Below are 14,858 nucleotides of genomic sequence, written 5' to 3'. Positions count from 1 at the left end.
ACTCACCTGCAGCCAGTAGGGGCTGATAGTGGTTGATGTTCTTGGTGGTGAGAGGGGGGCACATGCGCAGGGCAAAAGGTGGCAGTGGCAGCCCTGACAGCAACCCCGTCAGCAGGAACTTCAGCTGAACCTCCTGCTGTGTAGAAGAAGGTGGAGGGTCTGCTCCCGAAACTAAACTCTGACCTGGAGAACACATAGAATGGAGATGGTTAAAAGAGAGATCTGATCTTACATTTACATTTATGGCATTTAGCAAACACCTTTATCCAAAGCGACTTACAACAAATACATTTGTTTAAGTAAGTTTTCCATCAGTCATCATAAGAAAAAGTAATCAATGCTCGGACCAAGGGCCATTGGCAGTCACAATGCTAGAAGAAGGAAAATTTAACCCTAACCCTATTATTATTATTTATTTATTTATTTTAACAGGAGAGAAACTTGTACAGGGGGGTAGTGGGGATAAAGAGGTCTTTGGGAGAGACCGTTAAAATGTAGCCTGAAGAGATGGGTCTTCAATCTACAGCGGAAGATTGGTAGTGACACTGCAGTCATGACAGCATTGGGAAGCTCGTTCCACCAGCGGGGCGCCAGGACAGTCAAAAACCGTGACAGAGTAGTGCGGCTGCTGCATCCATGTAGAGTGCCAGGCGGCCAGCCGAGGTGGAAGACTGGAGTGATTGGGCAGGCGTTTAGGGGCTGACCATTGCTTGCAAGTAGGGAAGGGCTGTTCCTTGCCACCCAGTGAAGGGTGCGGAGGAGGAGAGTGATATGGAAGAATTTGGGGAGATTGAACACCAGACGGGCGGCAGCGTTCTGGATGAGCTGCAGAGGCCTGACGGTGGAGGCAGGGAGACCGCAAGTGTTTGGACCAAATGTTGTGCTGCTTCTCTGGTGAGGAATGGTCGTATCCTTCTGATGTTATAGAGGAAGAATCTACAGGAGCGTGCTGCCACTGTGATGTTCGCCACACAGGATAAGTGGTTGTCAAGGATCAAGTTCTTGGCCGTATGGGAGGATGTGATGTGATCTCCTCAAGGCAATATACGATTCCAGAATGACAATGCTCCTTACACCAAAACTACAACAGCACTGAAACGAGTGTACAGTCATAGCTCTGTTAACACAATGTTCAGAGTGCTGCACCAAGAGTGAGACGAGATGCGCTGCCACAAACGTTGATCTGATGACCAAATAGGCTATATCTCATAAAGGGAAGCTATCTAAAAATGATTTTGGCTACACTTCAGAACGGGAGGCTATATTCTTGAAACCTTTGGCCTTGTGCTTTACATACTTTAATGCAGCTCTGTGTTAAGCTTAACTATGTGATCCAAGGTTACTTTTCCTGATAAAATTTGCTTTTGGCTGCAGCCTGTAAAAAGAAGCACATTTACTGTTTGATTAAGCTTTGTCTCAGTTATCAGTTTGGGTAGTAAGTGGGTTTTATGGTGTTAATGGTGTTTTAGATGGTTATAGTCCGGTTAGTCAAAATGATAAAATCGTTACAGATTAAGGCGCCACACATGGTACAATGTTCTTTGGAACGTATAAATCCATTTCAGAAGAGGTGGCCAAAAATTCTGTCTCATTAACTGCTTTTTTTTCCCTTATTATTATTTCTTTTTTTCTTCATAAAACACAATATTTCCGCTAGCACAGCACAAACACAGCACAAGTTCATAAAGATTATGTCACACTTAAATGTTGCTTCATTAAATAATTTTCTTAGTGTATCTACTTGTCATTTGTATAATTCAATTTTCAAGGGGTGCCAAAGATTCAGACTCAAGTACATTTTTTGGACATAAAACCCAAAATGCCTGCTGGCACAGTGCAGACATTCAAGAAGATGATATAACACTTAACACTTAATTTTTGGCTTATTTATTTCTTAGTAGTGTACATAATTTCAATAACTACCACTACAAATGGCCTACCCAATGTGTAAGAAATAGATTTAAAAACACCAGAAATTGACTTGTAAACCACTCAGACGTTGCTAACTACTGCATGAATTACACAATGTATGTAAAAGTTCCACATTTGGTACAAATGTTCTTCAGGATGTATATAATGCCCTTCATAAGGAAAGAGGAATCATTTTGTCTTCTTTTAGCTCTTTACTCGAACAGTTTCATTTGAAATCAAACTATTACTATGGCGTCAAATTCTCTGGTGATGCTCTGCCAGGCCTGTACTGCAGCCATCTTCAGTTGGTGTTTGCTTTGAGGTCTTTTTGCCTTAAATTCTAATTAAATTCATATTCAATTGGATTGAAATCTGGAGATTGAGTTGGCCACTCTAGAACTTTCCACTTTTTGGCCCTGAAAAAACCCTAGTTGCTATGGCTGTATGTTTGGGGTCATTGTCTTGCTGTATAATGAAGCGCCGTTCAATGAGATTGGAAGCATTTGCATGCACTTCAGCAGACAAGATGTTTCTGTACACTTCAGAATTAATTCTGCTGCTACCGTCAGCAGTTACATCATCAATGAAGGCAGTTCCAGTGGCAGCCATACACCCCCTCCACCATATTTCATGAGGTGGTATGCCAGGGATTTTGGAAAGCTCCTTTTTTTCTCCACACCTGTCATCACTCTGGTACATGTTCATCTTTGTCTCATTTGCCCACAATACCTTTTTCCAGAACTCTGCAGGCTATTTTTTTTTTTTTTCTTTTTTTTTTTTAGCAAACTCTAATCTGGCCATCCGGTTTCAGTTGCTAATTAGTGGTTTACACCTTGAATTGTATCCTCTGTAGTTCTGCTGGTGAAGTCTTCTGCAGATGGTAGTCTCTGACACATTCACGTCTACCTTCTTGGAGATTTTTCTTAATTATGTTGAGTTCACCAGTGTTTTTGTTCTTGGATGATATTCAGTGGTTTTTGTTTGGATGATATTACAAACTGTTGTTGGTGGCAAGTCTACGGTTTTGGATGTTAATGTTAGTTTCTTTCTGATTTCTCAGCCTAATAAAGGCTTCTTTTAAAGTGCAGTGGCTTCCATTAAACAATAAATCAAGTTTGTATGGCCTAAGTTTATGTAGCCAAGATGAGATGGGGATATCCATTCATTGATATTGTGTTCAGTAGTGCTGAAAGGTTTGTTGAATATTAACCAGCAAGACTGTGTAAGGGATCTAGGTCTGCATGCTCCCGTGAGTCAGACCACGTCAGTAGCATCTAATTTTGTTAACTACCAGTAGGGTCTGTTCCCTCATGGCTGTAGTCAGCAGCCTCTGAGCCACAGGACCAACCAGCAGTCAGCTGCTCAAATCTGCAGCTTAGCTACCGTATGCACTAGACTGGTGGGGCAGACAATTCTGCCTATATATCCACAACTACAGCCTTCAAACAGATACAGTGCCTATAGAAAGTCATCATACCCTTTTGAAATAGTTACTATATTTGTCGTACAGCCTGAAATCAAAACCCATTAAACAATTTTTTTTTCCAGCTTTATGTACAAATTTAGCCATTCAACATCAAACTAATGAAAAAAAAGGCGACAGTTCTGAAAATTTATAAAAAATGAAAAACAAGAATAACAGGGTTGGAAAAGTCATCAGTCCCCTGATTTAATACTTTGTAGAGCCCCTTTTGCTGCAATTACAGCAATCAATCTGTTTGGATATGTCTCTACTAGCTTTGCACACCTAGATTGCCCATTCTTCCTTGCAGAATTGTTCGAGTTCAGTCAAATTCCGTGGTGAGCGGCGATGGACTGCTCTCTTCAAGTCCATCCACAGATTTTCTATTGGATTTAAGTCAGGGCTCTGACTTGGCCACTCAAGGACATTCACCTTTCTATCCTGAAGCCACTGCGTTGTTCTTTTGGCGGTATGTTTAGGATCGTTGTCGTGTTGGAAGGTGAATGACCTGCCCATCTTCAGCTGTCTAGCAGAGGGACGCAGGTTGTCCTCAAGAATTTGGGTGTACTTGGCAGCATCCATTTTCCCTTCAATCCTGACCAATTGCCCAGTCCCCGCTGAAGAGAAACATCCCCACAACATAATGTTGCCACCACCATGCTTCACAGTAGGTGTGGTGTGTTTTGGGTGGTGTGCTGTGTTTGGTTTTCGCCAAACATAGCGCTTGGAGTTCAATCCAAAAAGGTCAATCTTAGTCTCGTCTGACCATAAAACCTTTTTCCACATGGCAACAGAATCTTCCAGGTGTGTTTTTGCATAGCACAAACGAGTGTGGCACTTTTTCAGAAAAGGCTTCTTTCTTGCTACCCTGCCATACAGGCCAGCTTTGTGTAAAGCTTGTGAGATTGTTGTCACATGCACAGACAGACCAATCCCAGCCATAAAGACTTGTAAGTCCTTCAAAGTTGCCTTTGGCCTCTTGGTAGCTTCTCTGATCAATGTCCTCCTGGCTCGGACATCCAGTTTGGACGGACGGACGGCCTGTTCTAGGCAAGGTATCCCGGAGGCCTTTTGAAAGTACTTTTCCAACCATGGTGAATTCTTTGCAGAACCATGCACTTCTAGTAGTGGAATCCTCAAGAAGCAGCTGGTTTTATTCTGAAGTAATCAAAACCACTACAATTGATGTCAGGTGGGGGGCAATTAGCCTGGTGTTTGATCTGGAAGTTGATTGGTTGCACCTGAGCAAGTTTATAATGGTATACTCTAAGGAGCTGATCACTTAACCAAACCAGGTATTTCACTAATTAATTTTTAATAATTGTCCAGAATTTAAAATAGATATATTTTCACTTTGATGATGAGGGTTATAATGTGTACATACAGCTCAAAAAAGTTAGATTTGATTTATTTTAATTTCCAGGGTCTAATGTCACAAAAGGTAAAGATTTCACAGGGTATGATGACTTTCTATAGGCACTGTAACACTGTTTGACTCAAGAACATTGATGCACCCTCTGTCCCTCATCCAACTGCCTATCCACATGACCACTACTTTATTCTTTATTAGCTGCCTGCCTCATTCTATCTCTCCTCCTGTGTGGCACAGCTAAAGGAAGAAAGAGAGAGGGACAGAAAGAAAATAAAAAAGAAAGAGAGATAGAGAGAGTGCATATAATGCCTATTCACCTATAAGCGCTCTCTTTGTGCTCTTTCACTGTGAGCAGGGCGTTGATGAGAAACAAGCAGTGTCTGACAGAGAGGTGGAGCGGTAAAGGGTGGCCCTGGGACTCTGAGACTGAGCACAGCTCAGGTGAGGGACATAAAAGATGTTGAAAGACCCTGGAACACACAGACGCTGTTTGGATTCTTTGTCCGTCCTCTGAAAAGATTGCTAAAGAATGCCGTTTTAAATTACTTATTTTTCTGAAAAAAATGGGAGAATGTGAAGGCTTTCTACAATACAAACGCAAAAAACGTATTTTATCAAATATAGAAGAATGATGTGCTTGTATTGTTAATGGAACAATTATAGATATGGTGTGGTGAGTGGAGGGACAGTAGCTACCTATCATGGTGTTGAGAGAGAGGTCCTGGATCCGCTTCTGGTTTTGGCCCAATGGAGTGCCACAAAATGACACAGGAGAGTAGAGGGGGGACAACACCGAACTGACAGGGAAAGAGAAAGGAAGGGAGGGAACATTTATACTATGAAATATTTAAATTAAATTAACAATGTACTTAACAATACATTTTCAAATCTATCAAACATATCTAATATTTACATTCAGTACACACACATTAAACAACATTCTAATTGTATTAAACCGTGTGTGTTTGTGTGTGTGTACCTGGGGTTGACTGAGGGCTTGCCCGTGAGGGCTTTGAGCTCCCAGAGCATGACCCTGCCGTCGCTGACCATCAGAGCGGCGTTGTTCTCATTGACCGGACAGATGACCATACGGTATGGTCGCACGGTCTTGGTGACCCGTATGGCATCGCACTGGGACCGCAGGTCGTACACCAGCTCCTGCACACTCTGCTCCGGGTCTGATATAACAACACAGAGGAGAAAACAGAGAAATGGAGGGAGAAATATGACAACACAATTAACTCCCCACTTTCACAATAACCCAGAGACAAATGAGAGAGCAAGAGAGAGGGTAAATGTCCATTGAGGAGTGCTAGAGTAATGGGTGTACTGCAGAGTTAGTGATGGATGCGTGAAGGAGGGTGTGAAAGGATGGAGAGGTTGAGAGAGGGAGTGAGAGGTAGTAGAGGAGGAGTACTTGCCTGTTTCATCGGGAGCAGGAGCGGTGGAGCGACACACCCTCAGGGTGATGCAGCCATTCTCATGGAGACAGAAGAGGGCGTCTCTCTGGGCACAGGGGACCACCTGAAAACAGACTGGGTGAGTGATGTACCACTGTGTGTGTTCGTGTGCTAAGTATCTGTCTGTGTCTCTCTCTATGAGTCTGGCTCTGTTTGTCTCTCTCTGGGAGTGGAGGGTACAGTATGTGCTTTTGTGTGCATGATGCACGCGTGTGTGTGCATACGTGCGTGCGTGCGTGCGGGTGTGTTTGTGTGTGTGTCTTCTCAGCTCCCATAGTCCATGCTGGACTCAGAGGCCTTGCTGCAGCTGCATCATCAGTCATGCAAATTGGCTATGTGACAAGCACTTTATAACACTTAGGAAACCCTGCGACGCCTGGACAGGGCCTCAGAGGCTGAGTAATGCTGCTCCTCTACTGCCCTGTGAGTTAGGACTGGATGCCTAGTATATTAAAAACATCCACACACACACACACACACACACACACACACACTTTTAGTCAAATTTGAATGCTGTTCACTGTGTGTACTAAATGTAAATAATAGATTTGTTTGATACATTTTAAAATGTACTGTTTAGAAACAATTTTCATTTTTGTCCTCCTTCCCTTCCTTTCTCTCTCACACAAATCTGCACACATGCATCCTACAAATAAACAGATACATATTAAACACATATACACACACAACACAGTGAGCAAATATACAAACTTCATCAACAGAAGGAAAGAAATAATGCACACACTCATACAAAGACCCTAGTAGAAACCTTAGCTAATTCACTTTGTCTTGGCCACCGAGGGAGTAGGGAAGAGTCACCATACCCACTCCTTCTGCTCCTATCCCTCTCTCTAAAGGCTCTTCTGGGCTGTGCAGATCCCACTGGGCCAAACTGGGTCTTACCAATTCATTATTGCAGCACATTACAACCAAAGATTTACTCTCTACTGCCACAGGAATCCAAAACAGCCATTCCCTCACAGATGGGCACAGCCCGAGAGTGAGACAGGGGGACAGTTTAGGCTCCATTAGCCATTTCTAGCCCCATACCCTTGAGAAAGCCTCACCCAATATCTTGCACTTTCCAATCTACCTATGGTCAAATAAACAACAGCAAATAGGCACCAAAACAGAAAAGAAAATAGTATAACTGCACCACGAGGAGCAAGCAGACATAGTACCATTTAATATTCCTCTTATTGTGACACCAGAGCAAATGCCTACCTGTGTGGCCCTGCTGAGTTAAACCAAACTGACCCAAAAGAAAGGGGGGTGATGTTGAGAACTGTATCATCTCCACAGTCAATTGTTTTGCAGTAGAATCATCAACATAAATATATATATACTGTGTGTGTGTGTGAAGTGCCACTCACCTGTATGAAGGGCACCCCGGAGCGTTCGATGGCCACCACACCCACGGTCTGGCTAAGCTCCAGGTCCAGGATGAGGATCTCTCGGGGGTAGAGCAGCAGCATGTGGTTCCTCTTGGAGGGCAGATAGGACAGCTGCAGGCAGTCATTCAGAGTCACTGCTTCCGCACTGGGGAGAGGACACAAGCATGGGGGAACTTTCTATAGGTGTATAATGCATTATCTGACTGATCATAAACAGGTATGACCCCCTTATAATGTTTTTCGAACATAGAGATGACGTGATGATTTGATTGTAAAACACCATGTGGCTCGTTCATACTAATAACATAATAATGCAACGTTCACTCTTCTCAGACTGGCCAAGAATTCGCCTAGGCTTTATTTAACTTTCTTAATTTCCCCAAACAGTGAGGGGATGAATTAGTCATGACTTTACTAGGGAAATGAAGGACAACCTAATTCATTCAAATAATATGAGGTGTTGAATTAAGCGGTCAAGTAGTGGAAATGTGAATAAGTCTTGTGTTCATTCCCTGGAGTAATAGATGCTGTTCTTTCTTAGGCTTGTTATTTGCTGTAACTTAATTAATTTCCGAGCAGGTGTTATATTGAATCAGGCAGGCTATTAGCTACAGCATGAGGCCTGGCTCTTTGAACAATAACTAGCAAGCCACAGATGCTTAGCACAGAGGAAAAGCAAAAAAAGGATGAGACACTGTAGCATAACAAATCAAGCAGCAGGTCGATAGCATCAAACGATGCCCATAACTCACATCCACAAACTTAATTCAGGGAAAGATAAAGAACAAAAATAAATAAGATTGACTTTATAGGACAACTGACAAATATGATCACAATGGAAGACTTTTTTTTAGGACTTGAGCTACAATGCAAAACCCTAGTAACAAGTTGATTCCCTATTCAGGAAAAGCTGAAGACTGAAAAGCAACAGACTGAGTTGAGAGGAAAAAGCCAAAATAGTACTATCTACATCAGACAGAGGAGTAGAGAAGGAATAGAGAAGAGGGGAAAGATGAGACAAGTGAGAGTGGAGACCTCAGAGGTACAGGCCAGATGATGGAGAGAGTGATCAATCATCAGAGAGGGAAAATAGCAAAGGGGCCTGCATTCCCTAAATCAGGGCCAACTCCTTACATCTCTCTGCTTTGGTGTGCAGAGGACAGGGACATGCTTTGAGAAGATGACAAGTTGAGGAACAGAGCCAAGTACGCACACAAAAATGCATTTAGTAGATATTTTCTCATATACAGTGCAAGTGGGGAGAGGAAAACCACACTCCCACACACCCAATGAGCTTGAATCTCTTTCATGGCTCTTTCTGCAGCCAGTGCCGAGTTCAGAACAGCAGGCACATCAGCACAGCTCAGGCCTTAGCCATGAGCATCTCCGGCTTGGAAAACACACATTAAAGGCACCTCCACAGAGCTGAAACTAGGCTACCACAGTCCCTCGATACTTAGTAGTGCACATAGAGCACTGAAACACCATCTAAAAGCTTGAAAGTGTAGTAGGCTAACCCACCTACTTTAATAACAGGGTAAATATCCCATTCCATCACAGTGCTTTTCTACTCTTTCTGTTCATGACTCAGCTGGTTTGGCAATAATATATAAAAGGTTCTTACGCTATACTTGAACACGTCTATTTTCTCTCATTTTACAGACCTACATGTTTCTCTGCTGTAGAACAAACAGAACAAACAGTTTTGCTATATAGTATTAGTTATACATAGGCACTAACGCTACCACGTGGGAATTCCGGCCTCAGCCTAAACTACTTTTTTCTTTCTGTTTTTTTCCCAGTTTTTTCTTCTGCTCTGGTTGTGGTTGTTGACTGAGTGATTCGGGGGGGGGGGGTAGCAGTTGGGGGGGCCTTTGCAATCAGAGTCAGGTCTGAGAAAGGTTAAAATCAATCAGACACATTGTGAAGACTGAAAGGAGTAATGGGAGGCAGAAGTGGAAACTGTGGCGGCGCTAATAGGAATGATATACTTCTGTATTCATAGGGCTCAGATAAAAGCCAGGGAGAGAGGAGGCATGTTTAAACCCTCATCTATCACACAGAGAAGGAGGGAGAGGGAGAAGGAGAGAGAGATCAATAAAAACAAAACAGAGCGTGAAAAACTCCCAGACCCAACACAGAGGAAGAGTGATGTGAAGGAATCCAAGAGAAAGAGAGAGAGATAGAGAGAGCGAGAGCAAGAGCGAAGAAAATAATGTCCACTGTAGTGCTTGTTGAGTGCTTGTTATTAGAGCCAGTTTTGTGGGCAGGGAGGGCAGGTGGTGTGGCAATCCCTCAGGGAGGCAGCCATAGGGAAACAGGTTTTTGGCTGTGGACTATCTCTCTCAACTTCCTTCTCATCTAGCCTCCATCTGGAATCAAGCATAGGCAGAGACTTCTTGTAAGGCTGAAAGATCAACCTTACAAGAATAAAGATTAAGCCTAGTTTCCTACATGAAGTTGAAATAAGCCACAAGCCAGTCTTATCTACTGATAATTACAGACATATGTTCAGCTCCATATTAAACAGGGTCACACCATAGAACTTATAACAAAATAAACATCTCTCGTTTTTTTGGCTTACGTGGGCTTCTCGTTGGTGATGAGCACTTTGACCTTGTTCAGGGCCTTCTTGGCACCAGTCGGTGCAGGAACAGCAGCAGCAGGCTTGTTGTGAGCAGGGCTGGCATGGGGGCTTGCGATGTAGACCTTCTTGCCTCCGCTGCCCGGGGGTTTGGAGTGAGAGAAGTCAGTGATGAAGACGATGCCCTCACTTGTCAGCACTGCCAGGGGAGAGGAGGATGTAAAAAAAAAAAAAAAAAAAAAACACATACATACTGGGTCTGGGAAAAGCTCCAAGTAATGTCTCAATCAAATGTACGGGGAGAAGTAAGAGGGCAGTGAAATAGACTGAGGGAAACAAGTGAGAGAAAGGGAGGAGAGAGTAGAGTCAGAGATTCATACAGTGTGACATTATGTCAGGTTGCTTACATGCCATGTTTGATGGGTCGAAGGGGTCAAAGGAGAAGGAGAGGATATTCTCTGCATAGCTCTTCTTCCACAGCTTGGTGCCTGTGTCTCCGTTCCACAGGACTATGTAGTTGGGTGGATGGACAGCTAAGAGAAGATCCCGAGACGCATCCTGGGTCCACAACCACTCTAAATCTGAGAGAGAGAGAGAGAGAGAAAGAAAATGATCAAGGTAAAATGTTGGAGACAGCTCATTGCTAATTCTTGACCCGAAAACATTTCATATTAGTGGGCTGATGGTCAGTTGACCCTCAGAGTCAAGAGGAGGGGCTTTGCTCTCACCCTGGATAGGTTTGGAGTGCTCCTGGATCTCACAGTGGGCTGTCCCACTCACAACGTCCCACACTATGATCTTCCCTGCTGCATCTCCCGAGGCCAGCCGCAGGGAGTAGGGTGAGCTCAGACTGTGGTGGTAGTTTTCCCTGGACCATTTCACCTGCACACAGAGGCCCACAGTATTCTCAATGCTTTAGTCATCCATTCCCTCCCAGTAATGTCCATAGACAACTTTTTTAATTTTAAGAATTGAACTTTTTTTAATTTTAAGAATTGATTTAGAATTGAGGAGGTAGAAAGATATTGAGGAATACATGGGAGGACAACAAGATACAATATAAACAGAGACTAATATCCAAAGGTCTGATAACTTGCACAAAATAGCACACTAAAAAGTAATAGATGGAAAAAGATGGATAGGGATTGGCAAGTCAAAGTTCAAATAATTTAATAGGGCTTGCTGTTTATACCTAGATTGGCACACTCTTTATTTTGGTCATTTCTTTATTTGCCCGGCTTGTTTGCATCAGGGTGGTGAGGAATGGGCAGTCGCTGTGATAGTGGCGCTTTACAAGATTAAAGTGTAAGCTGGTGTGAGGAATGAGAGTTTATTGGCTATTATACTCAATCACTCACTCATTCACACACTCACAGAGACACACACACACAATTAGTTGGCCCACGCAGGGCTGAGTGCACAGTGGTAGAGCAAGACCCTCCATTAAAACAGAAACTACCTTAGTGTGTTTTTTGTCGCTGCCGAAGAGAATACGCTCATACTCCAACAAAGATCATACAAAAATGACTTTGTTCCTACTGGATAATGAATAGGCTATGGTATTAGCAAGAGGCCATTCACTATCAGTGATGAATAGAGTGCAAGCTCTTATGGGTTTGCATTCAATTTAGCAAATTTTCTCTACAAGCTACTGTTAATTGTAATTCCATTAAATGCCTGTGATTGAGTATATGATGAGAAACATGCAGGCCTTGGTACTCACAGTAATGAAAAAACAAGGTCTGTAGAATAAACACTGGTGCTCACCTTGACCACATTGGCTTTGTGCCTCTCCAGGACCTGGATAGTTTGGGAAGTATTTGGGTCGATGATGAGGATGCTGGAGTGACAGCCCTGAGCTATCAGCCCCTGCCAACCCCTGGAGGAGGAAAAGAGCAGAGGGAAGTTGAATAGAGATTCAGAGGAAGGTTGGCGGTGGGGGTGACACTGAATAAGTTATTCTAATAACTTATCCTAAAGTTTGGGTGAATTGAAATGTCAGATGTGCGATTGCTATCTAGAAGAGAGAGAGAGAGAGAGATTAGGGCCAGCATGAGTTAGGGGCCTAGATGAGTAATAAAGTGGGAAAAGGATGGAAAAGGAAGATAGAGATAGGCTGCTTTGAAGTATGGCAGGAAGAACCGGACAATCCATTTTTGAGAAGATGGATGAAGGGTCATGCTTATCAAACTCCTGCACATGTGGAGCTATAGACTGAAACACCAACCACCACACAGACAATACTGTGAGCCAGAAAAATAGCAATTCACTTTTTTTTTTTAACTAAACTAAATAAATAAATACATATAATAGGCCTAATCTCCAAGGATATCAAAAATGTTTTTAAAATGTTTCTGCATGGATTTCAGGACATGTTGATGAAAAATCCCTCATGCTAAAATATGCAAGCGCTTTTAGTCATTGAGATCCAACAATAACAAAAGACTAATTCAAAACTAACAATGGGACAGTCGTCGAATGATGATTACAGAAACTCTATTGGCCTCATGTAAAGGGCTGAAGAATATGCATAAGTATCTAGATCAAGATGATTGGAGACCTTATTGGAGAGAGCTTCGAGGACAAGGCCCAAGGGCCTAGCAATTAATGCCAATACTGAACCAAGCTTTCTCTCTCTATCTGTGTTCTCTGAGGTCCAAAAAGCTCCATCTAGCAACATTCCGGTTTTGCTTTTCGCGGCTTCAAAATAAAAGTGTGAGTTAAAACATGAATAGAAAGTGATGTGATCACAATATTTTCTCTTATTTTTGCTGAAATAAGCACACATTACCCAACAGAAAGTATATGCAATTTGGAAAAAGTAATTTTGAGCTTTAAAATGTACATATAGGTGGAATGACATGCAATTTTAAACATGCCCATTATATTTGTAGAAACTGTACAAAACTATTTTTTCAAAGATTTCAATACATCTCCGGTACCACTACTCGGGAGCACTTCTAGAATGCATATCAGGTGAGTTTGAATCAAAAGCGATGTCATAGCAAGTGTTGCTGCAAACCACCTTATTACTGCATGTGTAGAACAAAGAGAAACTACATATTCAGTTCTAAACCAACTCTTTTGCATCACTACTCATTAATAATGTCTCAAACTGAGTCTCTCGCGATGGATTGTTCGATTGTCAGTATGGGAAGTGAGGTGTGACAGCCAGCCAGCTTTCCTCTGACAAGCACAAACTATATTGCTTACTTAGATCTGTCACATGATCCTCAGCCATCCATCTAATATGGCACACTAGACACAAATACATCACTGGTCGTCAATGTCAGCTGAAAAGCAATTCACTTTGCTTGTACTACTAGCTAAATGAGCTGTCAGACAATGATGATGATCACTTGTCAACACTCGCTACTGTACTGGCTGATACGCAAATAATTTAAAATCTTAGCATTACGGTGTTTAAAATACACCATTAGTAATTGTCAGTGCCTCATGTTTACGCGTTGTAAATATTTGTTCTATCCAGCAAGATTATCAGTAACGTTATCTGTCAAATCTTTACAGCTGAGCTAGCATCTAGCTAGCAAGGCTAACGCGTAGCTCCCACTACTCACCAGTCAACAGCTGTCTTGTTCTGCAAATTGAGCGTGCCAGTCAATGTCCGAGCAGCAAGTTTAATGTTGACAGTGTATGGAATCATGGTGACAATGAAATGAACCAACTACATAAAGATAAATACACCAAATTTCGCATAGAACATGCAGTGCGGTTTGTTGACAAGGGCTAAAATAAACAGGAAGTGTGAAATCCAGAAAGAAAGAGATAGAGAGCTTTCCGTTATAGTTCCGTGTAGGAATTGTGCCCCTCCTATAGGGTTCCCCACATGCAAATGTGTCCTGGTGGAAGTGCAGTGTATTTAGTGGGGCCACATTTGGAAGACATCGTACATTTTCTGATAAAACCACACAGTTGTACACAGTACATTTTCGAGCATTTTTAGCTATAGGGCCATCACAGATTTCCTCTTATCCCGACCTTTGGTGTCAAGACTACACTCATTTTGAATGGCCATACCTGAATAGATTATTGGTTCAGTAACACCAATGATGGTATATAATGTGTATATGAGTGTAGAGAACACACATGCATGACAAAAGTGTGCCAGGTATGTGTGTCCTTCAAATTGTTGGCATAAATGTGAGAGAAAAGTGGAGTGGAGAAAAGTGGAGAAAAGTCCACTCAAAATGGTTCTTTGCTGTTATTTCATCCCTAGTTTCAATACTTTACATGTAAACAAGTAGAAAGTAGAATATTACTGTTCTATAGTATCTACAAATTAAAATGATATGCAACATGACTACTCATATGATGTTGAAATATGACAAGAAATTTGCTCTGTGCATTTTACTCTATGGAAAATCCCATAGGAATGATGTTTGTCCAGTGGAGAGATATAAATCCAATTTCAGTAAAGTGTCTCATTGATGAGAGTATAAAACCTTTCAATTCGGATAGAGAAGGACCTAAAAAGTGAAATTGAATATAGGGCCATCTCGGATTATGTCCACAGCTGAAGCAATGTTTTTCAAAATGGCTACCAAGCATTGCAATGAAATATTGGTGCAGTAAGCCCAATGATGGTTAATAATGTTTTTAGAGGTGTAGAGAGCATAAACCATAAACTTGTTATAACATAAACTTGTTATATGGC

General features: G+C 42.2%; 1 protein-coding gene across 1 annotated transcript in view; it reads right to left on the bottom strand.

The window, feature by feature from the left end:
• Nucleotides 1-13,922, bottom strand: part of wdr11 (WD repeat domain 11) — a gene marked incomplete at its 3' end in the record, with an annotated part of 32,257 nt that extends 18,335 nt beyond the window's left edge. Inside the window, exons 1-10 of the mRNA XM_083694618.1 lie at nucleotides 13,762-13,922; nucleotides 11,951-12,062; nucleotides 10,912-11,065; nucleotides 10,591-10,764; nucleotides 10,184-10,382; nucleotides 7,579-7,744; nucleotides 6,167-6,269; nucleotides 5,725-5,923; nucleotides 5,442-5,542; nucleotides 7-183 (exon numbers count right to left, since the gene is read on the bottom strand). Of these exons, the coding sequence (XP_083550744.1) occupies nucleotides 7-183; nucleotides 5,442-5,542; nucleotides 5,725-5,923; nucleotides 6,167-6,269; nucleotides 7,579-7,744; nucleotides 10,184-10,382; nucleotides 10,591-10,764; nucleotides 10,912-11,065; nucleotides 11,951-12,062; nucleotides 13,762-13,847 (1,471 nt within the window). The 5' untranslated portion in view covers nucleotides 13,848-13,922. The remainder of the gene's footprint in view (nucleotides 1-6; nucleotides 184-5,441; nucleotides 5,543-5,724; nucleotides 5,924-6,166; nucleotides 6,270-7,578; nucleotides 7,745-10,183; nucleotides 10,383-10,590; nucleotides 10,765-10,911; nucleotides 11,066-11,950; nucleotides 12,063-13,761) is intronic.
• Nucleotides 13,923-14,858: the final 936 nt, after the last annotated feature.

Source organism: Argentina silus (assembly GCF_951799395.1).
Source record: "Argentina silus genome assembly, chromosome: X".
NCBI classification, from domain to species: domain Eukaryota; kingdom Metazoa; phylum Chordata; class Actinopteri; order Argentiniformes; family Argentinidae; genus Argentina; species Argentina silus.
This window is presented reverse-complemented; position numbering and strand designations above follow the sequence as displayed.